The sequence below is a fragment of the Scomber scombrus genome, chromosome 5 (genome assembly GCF_963691925.1).
Source record: "Scomber scombrus chromosome 5, fScoSco1.1, whole genome shotgun sequence".
NCBI classification, from domain to species: domain Eukaryota; kingdom Metazoa; phylum Chordata; class Actinopteri; order Scombriformes; family Scombridae; genus Scomber; species Scomber scombrus.
The window spans coordinates 27,459,688-27,477,664 of NC_084974.1; the positions used below are offsets into that span (position 1 = coordinate 27,459,688).

Consider the following 17,977-nt stretch of genomic DNA (forward strand, 5'->3'; position numbering starts at 1 on the left):
GGAAATGTTTGTCCCACCCTATTGACTCCATACAAGACTAAATAAATATTAAGGATGGATGTTTTTGGCATTTTCTGCCCAAGTTGCAGTGTATGCTTCTGTGGAAGACCGCCTTGTGTAGATACATTTGTAAAGCAAAGCATTTCTCAGGTCTAAATCACCGTTATCTCTGCACTGAAGTTTGTATTTTCTGGTTTTACATATGATGTATCCTAGAGATGGTGAAGCTCAGCAAAGTACAGTTGATCACAGCAAAAGTGGGAAGTTTCAACATGGAGATCTTTATTAAAGCTCAGTTTTCCATTGTACAAATGTCATAGTTGAAACTGCATGCAGTGGCTTGGTTTGAGGCACGTTACTAAGGAGAATGAGCATTGTTGAACAAAAAGAAACAAACAAAAAAAAACCCATCAGACATAGATTTGCATAACTTAATCTTATCGATATTGCAATTAAATCCAACTACAAAATTATGTCTTATTATCAAGCTGTTGTTTTCTATGGAGACATATGTAACATAAAATACACACATAAGGCAGAACAGAGGGAGAAACACTAATAACCATAGCTGTTAAGACAAGTAAGGAAACCGTACATGTTGCACTGGGAGTATTTAGCGCTAAAGGTGAGGAAGTAACAGAGGATGAGAGGCACAGAGACAAATTCTGGAGGCATGAGAACCATCACGCCTGAACAAAATGTATCTTACACTCTTTAAAACTCAGTTAAACCTGAGCTCTGTATTCACTGAGGTCTAGGTGACAAGAATGAAGACTGGAGATTATGTTTTGACAATACCCAACAGAAAAATTAACCAGTAATGCCTTTTTTTTTTTTTAGACAGTGAATTTACAGTGCAGATGGCAACATACAATACTTTTAACCTGACCTGTAACATTACGGAGCAAAACACTTAATAAGGTGAAGTTTCCACTGGATGCACGATTCTGTCAATAAAGCACAGAGGCCTTTGGGTGGAAAAAACGCGCCCCTGTAGAGAACAAGAGCAGCCAAATAATGTTGAAATGACAACAGCAATTTACACACTGTGGTTATAAACTTTACTGTACTTATAATTCTGTTATTAGTTAGTCCTCTTGCCATGTTTATTCTTCATAAAAAGCATACATATTGCAGCATGAGGAGAAACTGTTATATCCTCCTCTCTGGAAACATCCAGGTCAGGTCACACTAAAGGAAAAACAAAAACAAAAACAATAGAACAGGCACATACAAAGTTACCCATCATATTGGCCTCCTGCACAGCTGGTTAACTGCTGTCCATGATGGGCACGGCAACAGTCAACATCTCATGTCAACAAATGTATCGTCAGAGGAGCCCAGAAATTCATATCAACACAGCATATTCTACTTTTGGCAAAACAAAAACAAAAAAAGCTTAGAAATCATTGATTGGTCACATAGGTTTTGTCTGGTCAGTTTTGCTTTGCGCAGACAACCTTCTTCATAGCACAGTATACAGGCAGAAAGTGAAAATGAACAAATAGAGAGGATAGTCTTAGGCTGAGGACATTCCGACTGACAACAGTAAAACAAAAACATAGAAGAAAAAAAAAGGCAGAAAACAATTGCTGAAAATTTTCAGAACCCTCCTTCTGCTAGTCTTTCTTTTCATGACACTTTTGTTCTCACGCTTTGCTCATCCCACAATGCAACCTGAGGCACGACAAAGTCTACTTTCCGTACGTTCACAGCATCTGGCCACTTGCCTTTAATAATTGACCTCACAACAGGAAGCAGCAATTTTACCTTTTTATCATAAGAGAGGAAATACAACTGTTTTACATGGAAATGAAACAAAGTCAATATATTATCAATAACCAACATTAATCGATCCCTATCGCCAAAAATATTAAGACCAGGTAGGAGTGGTGGGGAGAGCAGAGTAGTAGCGCTTTTGCGTGTGCGCCCGTCACAGTACGGTCTGCCTTCCATGGGAATGTTGATGAGAGGGAGGAAGGTACAAGAGGGAAGAGGGAAGAGGAGGAGGAGGAAAGTAGGAAGGGAGGAAGGACAGAAAAGAGGGAGGGAGTTCCCCAGCCCTCTTTGATATCTGTTGAGTGTGTTTGTGCATTGTGTGAGTGGGTGTCCTATCGGTGCCACGTCATGTTGTTTATTCCCACTCTGTGGTGCCAGGTGGTTTGGAGGTCAGATCATACATGACTCTGGAGATTCCTGGGATCTTCTTGATCTCATTTACCATCTTCAACACCACCTGGGAACACAGATAAGCAGATGATTATTTCTCAAAGGACATTTAACAAAATCTTAAGAATTCCTGGGTCCTAATGCCACCAAAACCTGTTAAAGGAAACTTTAAAAAAAACTGTCAATAAGTTATTTCGGCAGGCAGTGGTGGTCCAGCCTTGCTGGGGTCCTGATAAACTTGCTAGAAACTGAGACCAAACTGAGCCCCACCTCCTCAGGGATATGGTTGCCCGGCATGGCGGGGATGCCAGTCATGAAGTCGCTGGTAATGAAGGTGCGGACCACCACAGAGCGCCGGCAGGATGGCTGCTTTTGCAGTGGGTCACGGTCAAAGTGCAGGGGGGTCAGGATGACCGGCATCTGGCTGATCTTACCGGAGTAGCCTGAAGAAAAACACAGCCAGAGACAAAGAAATGTTTTTATTGCTGCTATGATAAAATTAAAATTACAGAGAAGCTTCACCGAATCTGAAAACCATATTTTAGTTTGTCATGTACATCTGTATGGTGGATTGTGGCCGTCACTAAAGAAGTTGGAAAAACTCTTCTCTGCTATTAAGAAATATCAGGTTGGTAACATTGCACCTGTCAGTTAGTTGGTACAAATACATCAGACTCTGTTTTCCTCACTTGAGTAAATAACGTACAGTATGTGTTCACGTCAGTGACTCTTTCACTGTGTAACAACAAAAAGGGTGAAAATGACCAAAACGAGATTCTGCTTTATCTTTGCTGTTTAAATGTTCATAAAGTTATGGACTACATTTCAAATCCATTTTTTGTTTTGTTTATTTGTTTAAATTGAATGTTGACAGCAAAATATTAGAAAAGAAAAATTCTGTTCATTAGGAGGAGTAGAAACAACAACTTTCTGTTTTGCCTCCAGGGATACGTGAAATTCCCCTTGCTGATGCAATTATGCTTCCATGCAACTACTCAGGTTAAATGGCCACTTGATGGCGCACTTAAATCTGTTTTCTTCAGCACTCTTGTATTGACTGTAGTTGCTCACACATTTAAGCCATTTGGCCCTCATTCAAATTAACTTGTCAGACGCAAGAAACATGAATAGCTGCTTTTATACTTTGTGTTTCTGTTGTAATTCGATAAATCTCAGCAACTCATACCGTCTAGACATCAGACATTAGCAAACAAATATGATATAAATTTATCTTGAATATTTTAGTAACAGAATTTGCCAAATTGACATAAATTCTCTCCGATATGTAATGCTCTGATAGGACTCATTTAAAATGTCTGAAATAAATTACTGAGGTGCACAAACACACACTTACCAGACTCTCTGAGGATAGAGTGAGCTACAAAGTCCGCCTGTCTGAGCGTGCTCAGAACGCCTGTGGTCAGGAAGGTTGGGGTAATGTCTGTTGGTGGCTCTTTCACGTGGGACCCAAATACATACACAACTCTGGGAAGGAAAGAAACACACAAATGAGTTAAAGTGTCTGTTTTTGTGCCGCTGATCACTGCATCAATGTTGGCACATCACTGAGGAGATGTGAAATGTGAAGCAATAAAAAAGGAAAGATTTCTGTGTTACCTATTGATGCTATGGCACATGCGAGGGATGAGTCTGGCCAGGAACATGAGAGATTCCCAGTGTGGAGATTCTTTACTTGTGACGCCGCACACGTAACTGTAGGACCGGCAGTCACCCTGTGGGATAGTAAAAGATGGAGACACAGAAAATTCATTTTAATCTGTTTTTAAGGACATTAATAAAAACAGGCTATACTGAGCAACAGATTAAATCAAAATAGGGAGCAAAAACTTTAAACAGATGAGTGTGGGCACATGTAATTTTCCTAACATTTTGTTTTTCCTGTTAAATAAACAGGGACATGTCTCCAAATAGATTCCCAGCATGTTCCCCAGGCAATAAAAGTCGACTTTGTTTGTATACCGTCTCCTGTCTGTCCCACAATTTGAGGTTAAGGCCAAATTTAAAACAGGAAGTAATAGAACACACCCAGCACATAGTCATCGTCTGACTGCAGTGTTTGTGAGAGGGAAGTAGTCATGACCATCATTCTCTCCAGTCTTAACAGCTGTAAAGTTTTTTTTGTCAGATTTGTCAACTTTTCTACTTTTTGTACACGTCAGACACGACATCAGAGGAGCTGAGAATGTCTGATGTACCACAATAGATCCCTCCTCAGAAAGAAGAGAGTAAAAAAATATGAAACTGAGAGGCTTTGTGTGGATAGCCCTGCTCTTGTGGTTAACCACTAAATTATAGATACAACACAACAAGAGAAAAACACCAAGAGTGAGACCCTGTTTCAAGCTTCCACTGCCTCTGAGCATTCATCAGGATTCTCCTTACTTGGGCCTCTAATGGCGCTTTTCCACTACACCGTTCCAGCACGACTCGCCTCAACTCGCCTCGGTTCTTTTTGCATTTCCACTAAAGAAAGTGAACTCTGGTAAGGTTCCAAGCGAGCCAAGCCGGTAATAAAATGTGACGTCGACACACTGCTGGCCGCTGATTGGTCAGAAGAGTTGTCGCTGGAAGAGTCATTAGCCGCCCGGCATTTTTAAATACCGGCAGCAGCGTTACAACCATAGTTACAGCTATACGGCTCAATTTTCTTGCTTTGTGTGTGACAAAAAGCCTCATACAGCAGCAAGTACACCACTGCCTCAATGTCCTCCATTGTTTATGTGTTTTGTGTCGCGTATAAAACGAAGTCACGGCAGTTTCGCGGAGCCGTGCTATGACGACCCCGCCCACGTTGAGTAGGTACTTTTTTGTAATGGAAAAGGTCTGTCCTGGAACCGTGTCGAGGCGAGCCTAGTCGTGCTGGAAATGTGTAGTGGAAAAGCGCCATAAGAAGCCACTTTAGCAGGTCTACTTTAAAACTAGTTTGACTGCAGATCAATACATTGGAGTTATTTATTATTGAAGAGACGATGTCATGTAACGACTGACTGACATGGACAGTGAACAGTGAACAGTCAACAGTCAACACGGAAACAGAGTGACTATCATTCAGTTAATCAAATCCTAACTGGATTACCTGGACGCCGACAGTTTTGATGGGCAGCAGGAAGGCATTGAGTGAATGAAGGCTGGTGATCTGCATGAGCTTCTCCTCCTCCTCGTCCGATATGCACGACTTGACTCTCTGCAGCAAGGCGTGGGGCTGCAGGGGAGAGAAACAAAGAGGTGTTATATAAATATGCAAGTCAACCTCACAGTTTGACAACTGCAGTCTGTCTATGATTGACCTATTGTTTTACTCATTTCAGGAACACTTGTCTTTCACCAGCTGTTTCACTGCATCTCCACAAATAAACCAAAGTCCAATATCATGCCTGTATAATTGTTATGTAGCGTCACAGGATCATGAAGACCCTTCTAGTCTGGCCATAAGCTTTGTTAATAGAGCCACAAAAGAAATGATCTGTGATGTAGTCGAAATTTACATTGAAATTGAATAATTTATCTCTCTACAGCTGTTCTTCATGGTGTGGCCAATTATTGAGTCCCCAGTGGCACTGGGGTGACATTTTCTTTTATGAACAGAATGAAAACTGTGGAAAACTACACACAAACTCTTAAAATTACTTGAATTACCTACAAAAAATAAATAAATAATTTGGGATATTGTGCAATGTGGCCAACAAACCAGCAGAGGTTGCACATTATTCACTTAATTTAATTAACGGGGAGAAGAAGAGCAAATTTCTTCTCATCTGGTGAGTGGGCAGAGCCTCAACTGTAGTGACTGATTGGCTACAAACAGCCACTGCAAATGAAGTAAAATCTGAAAAATGAACCAAATAACCAAAATCTACAGGTCATCTATGCAAGATGTGTCATTTCATATAAATGTAAACTCACACATTCTTTATGCTCCCATTGCATTTTTATTGACATCTCATCAACAGTTTTTGATGCATTGAGTTGACTGAGTTTTTCCTTCAGTCCTGTATCTGTCTGTTTTGTTTGGAGACGCTTCCTACTTCTAATACTTGATGTCAGGAACTTCACACTGACAGCACTAACTGAGTGTTTTCAGTAAGCAGAGATTGAAGCGGTGCTCAGAAATTTGCGGTATTCACTGCAAACACTGTCACACAAATTGGGGTTATCAGTTTAAATTACTGAATGTGTGTAATGTTTTTGGGAAGGGGGGGGGGGGGGGGGGGGGGGGGGGGGGTTGTATCTCCACAGACGCAGGACACCAGACAACTAGAGTGAGTATTTTTTTATATACACATCTATAGTGCTCTGACCTTTTTGACACTTGCAGAGAAGTCTGTGATGATTTTAAGGATGTTGTTTGTCTCAGCAAAATCCTTGCAGATGTACGGCTCCTCTGCACAAATCACCCTGATGGACAAACCAGGACCTGCATGTGAAGGAGAGAGGAGGAGCGCTCTTAACAAAACACAGCAGTGATGATTTGTAAAATAGAATTGAATATGTAACTGTGTGTACGAGGGACATAGAGACTGATGATTAAAGGACACACTTTACAAACAGATCAAACACCAGCATCTTTAAGCATTATGTCGATGCCATACACTTACATAGATTTTTGTCAGAGCAGTCACTTCATAAGTGTTTGTGTGTGTGTTTATGTACTTGCCAGGAAAAGGGTGTCGAGAAACAATCTCCTCTGGCAGGCCCAGCTCCCTCCCCAGTGCTCTGACCTCATCTTTATGGAAATCTTTCAGTGGTTCGATTACTTTGCCCTGGAGGATCACAAACAAGTTTAGAGATATGCTTAGTTACATAGTTTTGCATTTCTATAGAAAGGCTGAAAGAAACTCCAGATAGCATTCAAATACCGAGAGTGAATGTTTTGTATATATGTTTGTAGCATCGGTGCTTATTTGAGTGTTTTGTGATACTAAACAATTCTTTAAGACAAAGAGGCTATGTGAGGGGTGAAGGATGTAGAATATCACTTTCAATAAAAAAAGTTTATGTTTGGGTGTTTGCTGTCCTCCTGGTGTTTGAAGTACCCTCTCCTGATTTTGAGGAGATCATAAATGTGTGTCTAGTACAGGAAGAGAAGACTATCATGCAATAATCCAATTTTGAATGACTCAGGTACTGCATAATAGCTCTGCTTTTGTTTTGCTTTGTTCGTGACTTTCACAACCTCTGCTCTAGTCTGCAATCAGTAGCAACACTTTTTTTCACACAGATTTCTGGTTCTCAGTGATATGTTAATGCTACATTTGTAAGTCCTTGAGAGCACGATAAGATAAAACAAAAACAAAAAAAAACAAACAGCACAGTTTGATAATCTGTACAACTGAAATATCAATCTGCTTCCCTGGTGCAAATGGATATGACAAATATTAGGGCTAAAAACAATCTCTGTCAAAGCAGAAGTAATCTTATCAGTCAGGCACTTATAAGACACCACGTATAGCTTGTACTCCAATTTCCGGTTTTTAACCTTCTGGTAAAAAGATTCAGAGTACTTCAGAGTATGACAAACTGCTGCATGCATTCATTCATTTCTTTTGACATCTTTTTTTTTTTAAGTCAAGAATTTGTGTTTTATTGGGTACAGGTGCTGTACAATATCCTCCACTTACACATATCAATGTATCATTTTATGACTATATGAATGATACTGTGAATTAGATATACATGTGCATAGATGATGCGTGAGCCTGCTGGAATGTAATTACGTGCAATTATGCTGAACGAACACCACAAGGTATATTCTACTAAATGATAAATTAGTGCAGTTGAGCTGTTTAATGACAATCGGTGGAATCAGTCAACTCCAGCTAGTAGGTCTTCCACAATATGCTCTGAGTTGTGACACCACCTTCCTCCATTTTTAGACAGCTAGTGAGCTTCTTGGGGTGACATATGGTATAAATGCATGCATTCATAACTCTGAAAGCCACAGTGGATTTGCATATACACTGAATATCATGTCTGTACTCTGAAGCAGCAGAATGTATCAGAGAAATAAATGACATTACAATATGTGTAGGCGTGTGCGTGCAGTACCTCATCTCGGAGTTTGCGGATGAGCTCGGTGTCGTTGTGGTGTGTTTTGATGACCTCTGCCTTGCCGCTGGCGAGATGAGAGGCGCTCTCAATGAGGTCGGGCCTCAAGGTACCCTGGGCCAGGAAAACCTCTTCTGGCTTCAGATTCATCTCTCCTATCACTTCATTTGCCACCTGTGAAGCAACGCAATCCACAAAGTCAGACAACACTGAACTAGCACACCAGGGGCAAACACTACTGTCCCATGTACTGTACGGTGTTGTGTATTTATATCATTTGAAAGTGTACAGAAAGCAGTAGGGCTAACAGGCTCCAATTGATATGCAAATTTAAAAACCTGTAAAAAGAATTAGATAAAACCTTGACCTGACCTTGACAAATGTATCTCCAATGATTTTCCTTTTCTCCTCAGGGTTGGTGGTCATATTCAAGGTCTTGCTGATGCGCTTCCGGGGCGTCCTGTCCTCCTCAGAGATGGGAAGTGTTGTTGTTCCGTTGTAGAAAGTGTGAGCTGCATTGACCACTGGAGAGACAGAGGAGGGGCGGGAGATAGAACCGAGTTACCAGCAACCCAAACATGTTCATCAAAATATATCAAGACCAAATACTTGTAATTATAATAGTTCAGTAACTTGTTATATCTGCAACAAACTGTAAAAATGATAATTAACCATCACATATGTAGTGCAAATAAAAGTGCAGATATAAAAAATGACCTGCAATTGTTTTCGCATTAGTTATTTCTGTTATACCTGAATTTCCATTTACATGAGCAATTTTTATTATTTCAGGATGAAATTAATCTAACTTATTATTATTTATTATGCTTATTATTTTTTCAGCCTTTTAAGGTCCTAGCCTACTTAATTCACATCACCAGGATCATTGTCTCTACCTTTGAGTTTGATGCCCAGTTTGGTGAGGGCTTCTTCCACACTCTGGCTCTCTCTCTTCCTCATAAAGCCGTTGTCGATGTGAACTGCAATAACCTGATCCTGGTTCAGAGCTTTGTTGAGGAGGGCTGTGCAAACTGTCGAGTCCACGCCGCCACTCAGCAGCACCTGAAGATATCAGAAACAGAAGCCGTTAGCCATGTTGTCTCTAATATATCTGATGCTCTATCTGCTGAAAGGCTGTTAAATCACGAACTCCGTTAAAAAGATGAGATGGCTACAACCTTGACACTGCTTTACATCTAATTAGCAGACTACTAACTCTTGGGACTCACACAGCCAAGATGCCACACTGACTGCAACACATTACGAACATAACTGTTGTAAGGGATGTAAGTCTGAGTACACTGTAGTTGAGGAACAAGAAACAAAGGCTACGTGTAGTTCTTTAAATATATATCCTGTGCTTAGAGGCTGTTTTTACACTCATTTATCGCCTTCATACTCCCCTGAGATGAAGCCCAGTTTGAAGGCGCTCAGGGAGTCGACTACCACGTTTCAGCCAGAACTGTTTAATTTGAGAGTTTAATTGGTTCTACTTAACTTCCCACCACTGCTGCTGTCACCACACTTTGTACTCAGCATGCTAGCTTTACACGTTCAGCCGTTACAACCCGTATAACAGGATAAAATATACTTACTGTTTTCTTCTATTCTTCGGCATATTTCTGCCATAAAAATGGTTTAGATACCATCATCCACAACACAAACTCATGACACTTTGTGCCGTTTCACTCACCAGCACTTTAGACTTGTCTACTTTTTCTCTGATGTCGTTGATGCAGTCCTGTTGGCGGTTCTGTACGGTGAAGTTACTTGTGCATCCCGCAATCTCAAAGAGGAAGTTACGCAGCATCTCCATGCCTTTCTCTGTCAAGTCCACTTCGGGGTGAAACTGTGTCCCGTACAGCTTCTTCTGTTCGTTGGCAATCCCTGGTGGAAAACAAAACAAAAACAAAAACCAGATGTGATGAGGGGAAGGAATTGTTAGCATTGCCCTCTATCAAACCCTCTCTGAATGCCTTGTTTAAATAATACAGTCAAGGCAGATTTAAATTATATGAGCTAAAACCAAGGTGTCAGATGACCTTGAAAAAACAACCTCAAAATACAAGTAATCAATTGTTGCATAGGCCATGTCATAAAAGGTGCAATATATGACATTCAGCCCCACTAGATGTTGCACTAGCGCCAGCATCTCAAATGTACATGTTGTTTATTCAACATAGCTGAGGGAGGGCTTTTATAAACTTATCATTTGTGTATACTGTTTAGCTGTATTTTCAGAAATCTGTGACGGAGCTGAATGTTGGAAATGGGGACAGAGTTCACAGAGGAACTCACATGCACGCTCATGCACTAACAGGTACTAGCGGCTGGACAGAGTTCCAAAAGGAAGACACGCTCGGATTACAACACAGACACAGACACAGACAGAAAGGAATGTGACTTACTTCTCTGCCCAAGTCACCATTACTTCACTATATCTTTACATAGCAAATACTTGTTTGCTGACTTCTATTGGGTCTGAATGTTGTTTACTGCAACTTTAAATCAGGGTTTATATCTCGCATGTTTCTTACCGGCAATGATGTTCCCTGATTGGGCCACCACTTTAAAGCCATCAGCCACTTTATCCACACTGTCTCCGTGGGTCAGCAGGACCAGTTCCTCCTTCTGAAGGCCTCTGATCAGATGAACACAAAAACAGACGTCAGTTAAATAACATGACATATGATAGTTATGTGAGCAGGCTATGTTCTCACTGTGTGCATGTGAGTTAAGTGTGAGAGGCAGACGGTAATAAAAGACTGTGGCCTTCTATTTTAGACTCTGCAATATTTGTCCAACAACCAGAGAAAATATGCTTGGAAGCTTCTGCAGTGTGTGTAGTAAAATATGCAACTGGGAAAAGGCAGTTGAGGTTAGCACAATGTCTGCAACACTTTGTCAGCTACTGAAAATATATTTCAGTCTGACCAACATTCAAGGTGTCAGATCAAACACATGCATTAAGCTGTCAAAGCACAACATAAGCACCATTAGTAATTAAAATATGATCGGTGTTACTGTGCACAAATCATCATCCTGTCAGATTGTGATACTGTACACCAGACTGTTAGTAGCATCTATAAAAATACAGAATATGACAATGCAAAAATACGCAAAGCTGAAATTTGTCATTAGGTTCGCAGAACTTGATCGGGTGCAGAATGTAAAAATACTGAGCTTCAGACACAGATAGCAAATGCCTGAACAGTTTCTAACAGAGCATAAATCATCCTAAAATGTTCCACTGTGGCTTTACAAGAGATTTCACATGGATATACTGGGTGTTACATTTAGAGGCTTGTAATCCAGTGGTAAATAGCAGTTGTATGTACGCACCAAGCAGAGGGGCATGTGGTGCTCACACGGCCAAAAAAAACCCCTCCCCCACAGCAAAAAACCCACATGTGCTCTGTCACCCAACCCTAGTTCATCTGTAAGAGTGACACTCTCTACACTGTCATGTTTTTCCTACCACAAACTCAGTTTCTCATCAGACTGTCATCTTCTATTGTCAAACATTTCTAATTGTAAGGCAGGAAATGCACAAAAATGCAAGGATATGCAGCTCCAAGAAGACAATCACAACTACTATGTATGCTATACTGTATACTGATATGTATATAGAAAGAAATAAACACGAGAGAAACCACATTACCTGTAGAGGGAGCAAGTGTTGTCCAGTCCAATACTGAACACTCCATCTTCCCTTACGCTCTTTTTGTGCACTGTGCCTCCAAAAACTTTATTCATCATCTGTAACACAAACACAGACACCACAGAGTTAACACTTGAGACACAGACTTCATTTCAGTGTGAGAACGGACGGCTGCTAGTTTTAATTTCCAGGCCGGGAGGGAAAAAGTGAACGAGTAATGCTTTTGTCTCCCTCTGCTAATGTCAAAGTGCCCTTGAAGAAGCTGGTGAAGTCCCAGCTGGCCCATGGGAGCTGAACAGCAGCCTGGAATAAAGTGATAGTAAAGTGTAGCTGTTCCGAGTGAATGCATATAACACACATGCTGTCTTGGATAAAAGCATTCTGGATGGGCGAAAGCCTCCCTAGTCACTCTAAGAGAAAGGCCATTAAAGAATTTTACAGTGTGGTTTTGCATGCAAATAGATACCTGCATGCCATAACAAATCCCTAGGACAGGCTTTCCTATAGTGAATATGGCAGGGTCGAACCAGGGCGCATCTTCTGCATACACAGAGGCAGGGCCTCCTGAAATGATGATTGCCCTGAGTAGGACGAGACAGAGAAAACAAGCCAAAATGTATCATAAAACACTGTAATATTAGTGCAGTGTCATAACACCGCTATAAAAAAGGCAGAACACAATACATTTCTGGTTTATATGAGTATTGCTCACCTGTAGCCCTGTTCTCTGATAGCAAAGGCTGGGGTCTCCAAGGGGAGGATCTCTGAGCGTACACACAGTTCTCGCACCCGCCTGTCAATCACCTTGCCATACTGGGCCCCTGCATCCAGGATCGCCACCGCCCCTTCACATGATCCATTCTGCTCTGCGCTGCTGATCTCCAGCTGTGGAGGGACACATTCAGAAAAATACACATTATCATTGCTTCAAGTCCTCACACCTACAAAAAATACAATCTTTATACTGGCCTAAGATGATGCTGAATGGGATTCGGGGTGGACTTTACTAACTGTGCTCCACCTCTGACCTCCCTGTGGAAAATGTGACTCAATAAGGTCTAACATAATTATAGACATGTGAGCTCCACTACTGACAGACATCCACTCTTGTGAAACGTGCTGCAACCATTCAGCTCATCAGTAGAATCACATGAGTCCCACAAGATAGTCAAATCTGAGGGCATGTGTCCATATAGTGGTTAACCCTGGCAGGGTGTTGGGGGGTGCTTCATCTGAGCCCTTTTTTGATGAAGCGCTGTGCACAGGTTTTATTTCTTTGACAGTATCTTAACAACATACTACCACTTTAAGAGCCATTGTAGACTAGCATTGCCCCTTTGGTTTTTAAGATCCATTTGTTATTCTTAGACTACTAACTATTTGTTTGACACTGTATTTTCACCATGACCACCAACTGGAGGGGGGGAAAATCCAATATATGACTGGCTGTCCAAAAAAGAGTGGAAGTGATGATACCAGCGCCTTTTTGAAAAGTTCAGAGATTTTCAACCAGGAGAGCTTGGTGCTGCTGAACAAAGTAGGCCAGGCATTGTGAAAACAGATGCTGGCTGCAGCACTTTTTCTCTAGGTGGACCCACACTCTCTCTCCTCTTTGGGAACAATTGGGGGGAAAAAAGATGCTGGCTCTCCCAGAAAAAAAGGTTGTATGGAGACTATGGTATTCCTCATATTGTGGGGACTCGTATACCTAATGGGGGAAAAAATCAAGTCCCCTAGTACCCCCAAGTCATCATCCTACAATTAATTCATCATAAGGTGGAGACTTGGTTTAATATTAAGATAGGTTTAGGGTTAAGGTTAGGATAAGTCTCCAGTTAATACATCTAAGACCATTGTAATGTCCTCTGAAGTCATGGAAACGGGACTGTGTGTATGTGTTATCTTTTGAAATATGAGCGCAGGTTAAATATTTTGGGGGGACAAACTTCAATATTTGTGAACTACAAAAAAAGTCTGTCTTCAAAAACAAAACTAGGAAGCAAAAAGAGAAAGATGATCCCACATGTTCAGTGTAAACACTGAGTTTGGCCGTGTATGTTTCTAACAACATCTTCACCTCCGATTTATCCCAAGTTGACTGTAACCGTTAAAAAATAAACCGTCGTCAATCACAGCAGCACAGTACACGGTTAACAAAAAATACGTATTATTATTACTGCTATATAATTATTAAGGAAAATACTTGTATCATTTTAAAGCTAACTTTACCACATCAGGTGTAGTGTCTCCGGTTGACAGACCGGCACCCGCAAGTTGGCTCATAGTAAGAGTTAGCTTAGTGACGACGTTAGCCAGCTGACAGTTACCGTCCTCTCTGGTGTCTGACATTAATTAGCTCAATGTCAGCTTCACAACATTAACCCCCACGGACTATCATAAAGCATGAATCCCCTTTACTCATTCAGACTGCCCGGCTAACGCCTACGTAGCATGCTATCTCACGCACAGTATAAACAGGGGTAACCAGCGTTAGCCTGTTAGCGGTTGGCTAAGTTAGCGGAGCTATGCTAAAACCCACGCGGTGCATGGAGACGAAGGGGGGGTCCACGGCAACAGCAAAGCGACTGCATTTTAATCATAAATATGTCAAATATCCACTTCAGCTTAACATGACTGAAATATCCTGCCCAGCTAGTTAGCAGCTATATGAGCAACATGTTAATGTAACGCTGCAACAGGCATACAACCACGTACTCAGTACTGCTGCTGGAAACGTTACATGCTCTCCAACTTTCCCCCCCGGAGGTGCACACAGGCCGTAATTAACCGACAGAGGTGGGGGGGCTAAACAGGTCTTAACGTGAAGTAAACCGGGCGACACAGCAGGACCGGAGCAGTGAGTACTGACCTTGCTGTCTCCGTTGCACAGAGCCATGGAGGACCGCCGTGTTGTGTTGTGAGCTCTCCCCTTCGCCTCGATGTCCCACAGACAGACAGAGAGAGAGAGAGAGAGAGAGAGAGAGAGAGAGAGAGAGAAGAGAGAGAGAGAGAGAGAGAGAGATACAGGTTAGCTCCTGCCTCAGCACGCCGACTACTGTTTAAAAAGCAGACTGGGCTGTCGGTTGAAAAGAGTGGGCTGTCACTGGCTCTCCTCCGGCTGAAGGATAACTTTCACAGCGGGAAGAGACACTGCATAAATATATCTATCAGTCAGGGGTGGAGCGCAAAATTCAACAACCCCTCTGCTCCACCTCACTGCATTTTTAAACTTTAACAACTTTGCACACTTGTCTAATGTATGACATATGTTATCCTATGATTATATATTATAGTGTATGCTAAGCCCCCCCCCCCCCTCCCCATATTCTTGTATTGAGCTATTTTATTTTTGTCAGTAGCTGTGTTTATTTCCCTATTAGATATTTCTCTCCTGTATTGCTGATATGTGTTCGCTGTGTATTTACTTTTCCATCTATCTATCTATCTATCTATTTATCTATCTATCTATACTTTTTTTTTTTTTTTTGAATAAACATGATATTTGATGACAGTTACGTCAGGCAAGGATTTTCATAGTGGTTTAGATTTCTAGACTGAATCTAAAGGGGCTTTTATTTCCAATTTGAGTCCAAAGCAAAATGGAGAATTAGCTCAATTTATGTGGTTAATTCATTTCAAAAATATAATTTATTACCTCTGATTTATAATTCTGCAACCCATACTGTGTTAGTGGTGTAATATATATTTGTCCACACTAGGAATTCAAATTTAATTTTCCTGAGACAAAATGGCAGGTTAGTACAACGGCACAGATCTGTCTTCAATGAGTGCCCAGTATGGGTGTGTGATATAGATAAGATGTTGTATGAGAGTAAGTTTTTTTTTTAAAATTGTAATATCACTATTTATTATAATATACCAATTGTTGTGGAAATTGAACAGACAGAGAAAATGTCTACATAAAATAAATAAAGAGGATTATGTGCTTTTTGCTCATCCAGTGAAATAGATCATTAACATTAAAGGGAAACAACACTGCATATGAATACTGAAAGAAGTTTTCCTCACAGTAGTCATTCTTCCTGTTCATACTGGCCATTATAAGATCCAAGATTTCAATGTCAGTGATGGGGGCCACAATCCACAGTCTGTCCACACAGTCATTTTGTGCAAAAAATGCCTTTAAAAGTAGTTCTGAAGCTTATATATTATTCAGCAGGCTGATTTAGTCATATCAAGTCAGATATCTGCCATGTTTACAATCTTTTTAGCATAAAATTCTCTCTCTATGTTTCCTCGGGCAGTGTTTCCTTGTTGAGCTGCGGTACAGTAGCACTTAAAGATAGCCATTTGCTTCCATCACATTGTAAGTGCATTATAAAGGGATCTGCTGATGGCCGTTATGAACAGCAGGAATGATTACGGCAAGAAGGCTCCTGACTATTGTTTTAAGACAGAACTGAACAATTGTGAACCAGTCTTTAAGCACTTGATCATATTGGCGCAACAATCTTACAAATATCTATCAATATAAGTCCTGCTCATTTATTTGCAACATTGCCCATAATGTCATAATACAAACAGAGGAATGGAAGGGATTGCTCTCTATTACGGTTAAAACATTTGTTGTTTCAAGTTATATGTTATCATATCACCACCTAGAGTAAGCAGAGCCTCAAACTTACAGGCAGGCAGAGGCAGCAAGTATGTGTGAGGAACACCCCGTACTTTAACACATCTTGTATGTTCCACGTTTGGGTTACATCAGGAACTTATCTTGCAGACAACAGAAGTTATCTTCAGACTCATAATTTCTCCACTATTTGGCTTTTGTGTGTCCGTCTCTTGTTTGTATTTGTTTTTTTCTTTTGTACATTCTTTATTTGTAGTATCTGCAATAGGCATATTTCTTCTGAATATTACCTGGAACTCACTGAAAGTTAAACAGAAATTTCACATCAAAGACACACATACCAAGTCATCAGATAGACAGATGTTAAATTCCACTTCACACTGAGCTGTACTGTTAGTCTTTATAGTTATCTTTAATAAGTAAATATTCTTTTCCCCAGTTATATAAGATCACATATTCCTGATTAGAGCAAACACCTGACCGGGGGGAAATGTGGCATTCATCTAAAGCTGAATAGACTTTTTCATGCCACACACAGGTGTAACTAATTACATTATTAACTGCTGCATTGCACTGCAATAATTGCTAGAAATCAGCTGTTATTAATGTCATTAGTTACACCTATGTTTCCAAAAGGGGGCTTAACACAAAAAGGTTGGGGATGTACTTAACTCGAAAACCACAAGATACTTTTGAGAGGTCAATCTTATGATTCACAGGTTATGGGGAAAAAACATTTATTATGCACACCTGTGACTGAGTGTTGCAAAACATTTTAAGGTTCGGACCATTGCATGACACTCAGATGTGATGATTTTAGCACCATCCTGTGGAAAGAGTTGAGAGTAGCACTTTACAACACAAAAATGTACACCGTCATCTCAAACTGTGGTAAAGATGTCTGCTAAAACCAGTCTAACTTTAATTATCATTATTCTAAATCTGTCTGTATGTCTGTCAAGATTCTAATAATGTTGCTATTGGGGTATTTTAATCAGTATGAACAGGAGGAATAATTACAGTAAGGAAAACTAATTTCAGTGTTAATATGGACACTTGACTGTTGTTTTAAGAAAGACTTGTGAACCAAATCCATATCCATAACCATATCCTTTCACCCACCAGAGGACCAAAAGTCAAAATCAGCCCACTGTCCCCCAAATTTTTAAACATGGATGGAAGCTGGAATAATTTGAGTACAGCTTTCCTTTTTGCTTGTGGAAGTGACCATAAATGCATTATTATATTCTGAATAATCAATAAATAAACAATGACGTGTCCTGATATAGGAAAATAAAACACCTCATTTTCTATACCAGAATACCTTGACTCTTAACATAAATCCTCTGACAGGGTTACAGCTGCAGCTCCACAGTGCTCCTGTTATCACATGCTCATCCAACCAATATGCCTGTGTGTTGTTGTCACATGCCATCTGTAGGGATAAGCAGCTTCACATGCACTCAGTAACCACAAGGCAGAGCGTG

The 17,977-nt window shown here is 40.6% G+C and overlaps 1 protein-coding gene across 1 annotated transcript; it reads right to left on the reverse strand.

Moving 5' to 3' along the window:
• Positions 1 to 262: 262 nt before the first annotated feature.
• On the reverse strand, positions 263 to 14,887 carry gmps (guanine monophosphate synthase). The gene is made up of 16 exons (XM_062419602.1): positions 14,766 to 14,887; positions 12,609 to 12,781; positions 12,363 to 12,477; positions 11,897 to 11,994; positions 10,773 to 10,876; positions 9,929 to 10,122; positions 9,132 to 9,297; positions 8,608 to 8,759; positions 8,236 to 8,409; positions 6,845 to 6,950; positions 6,489 to 6,604; positions 5,267 to 5,392; positions 3,787 to 3,902; positions 3,524 to 3,654; positions 2,440 to 2,612; positions 263 to 2,236 (listed from the first exon to the last, which is right to left on the reverse strand). The coding sequence occupies exons 1-16, from the start codon at positions 14,790 to 14,792 to the stop codon at positions 2,135 to 2,137; spliced, it is 2,073 nt and encodes a 690-aa protein (XP_062275586.1). The 5' UTR covers positions 14,793 to 14,887; the 3' UTR covers positions 263 to 2,134.
• Between the last annotated feature and the right edge of the window lie 3,090 nt (positions 14,888 to 17,977).

What these genes read in the sequence shown, in the direction of transcription:
- gmps (XM_062419602.1), bottom strand. Translation starts at nt 14,792, where the DNA reads ATGGCTCTGTGCAACGGAGACAGCAAG. An exon ending in TGTGCAACGGAGACAGCAAG is followed by an intron (nt 12,782 to 14,765) that starts GTCAGTACTCAC and finishes GTCCCTCCACAG; the next exon opens with CTGGAGATCAGCAGCGCAGA. An exon ending in ATCAGGGAACATCATTGCCG is followed by an intron (nt 10,123 to 10,772) that starts GTAAGAAACATG and finishes GTTTTCCACCAG; the next exon opens with GGATTGCCAACGAACAGAAG.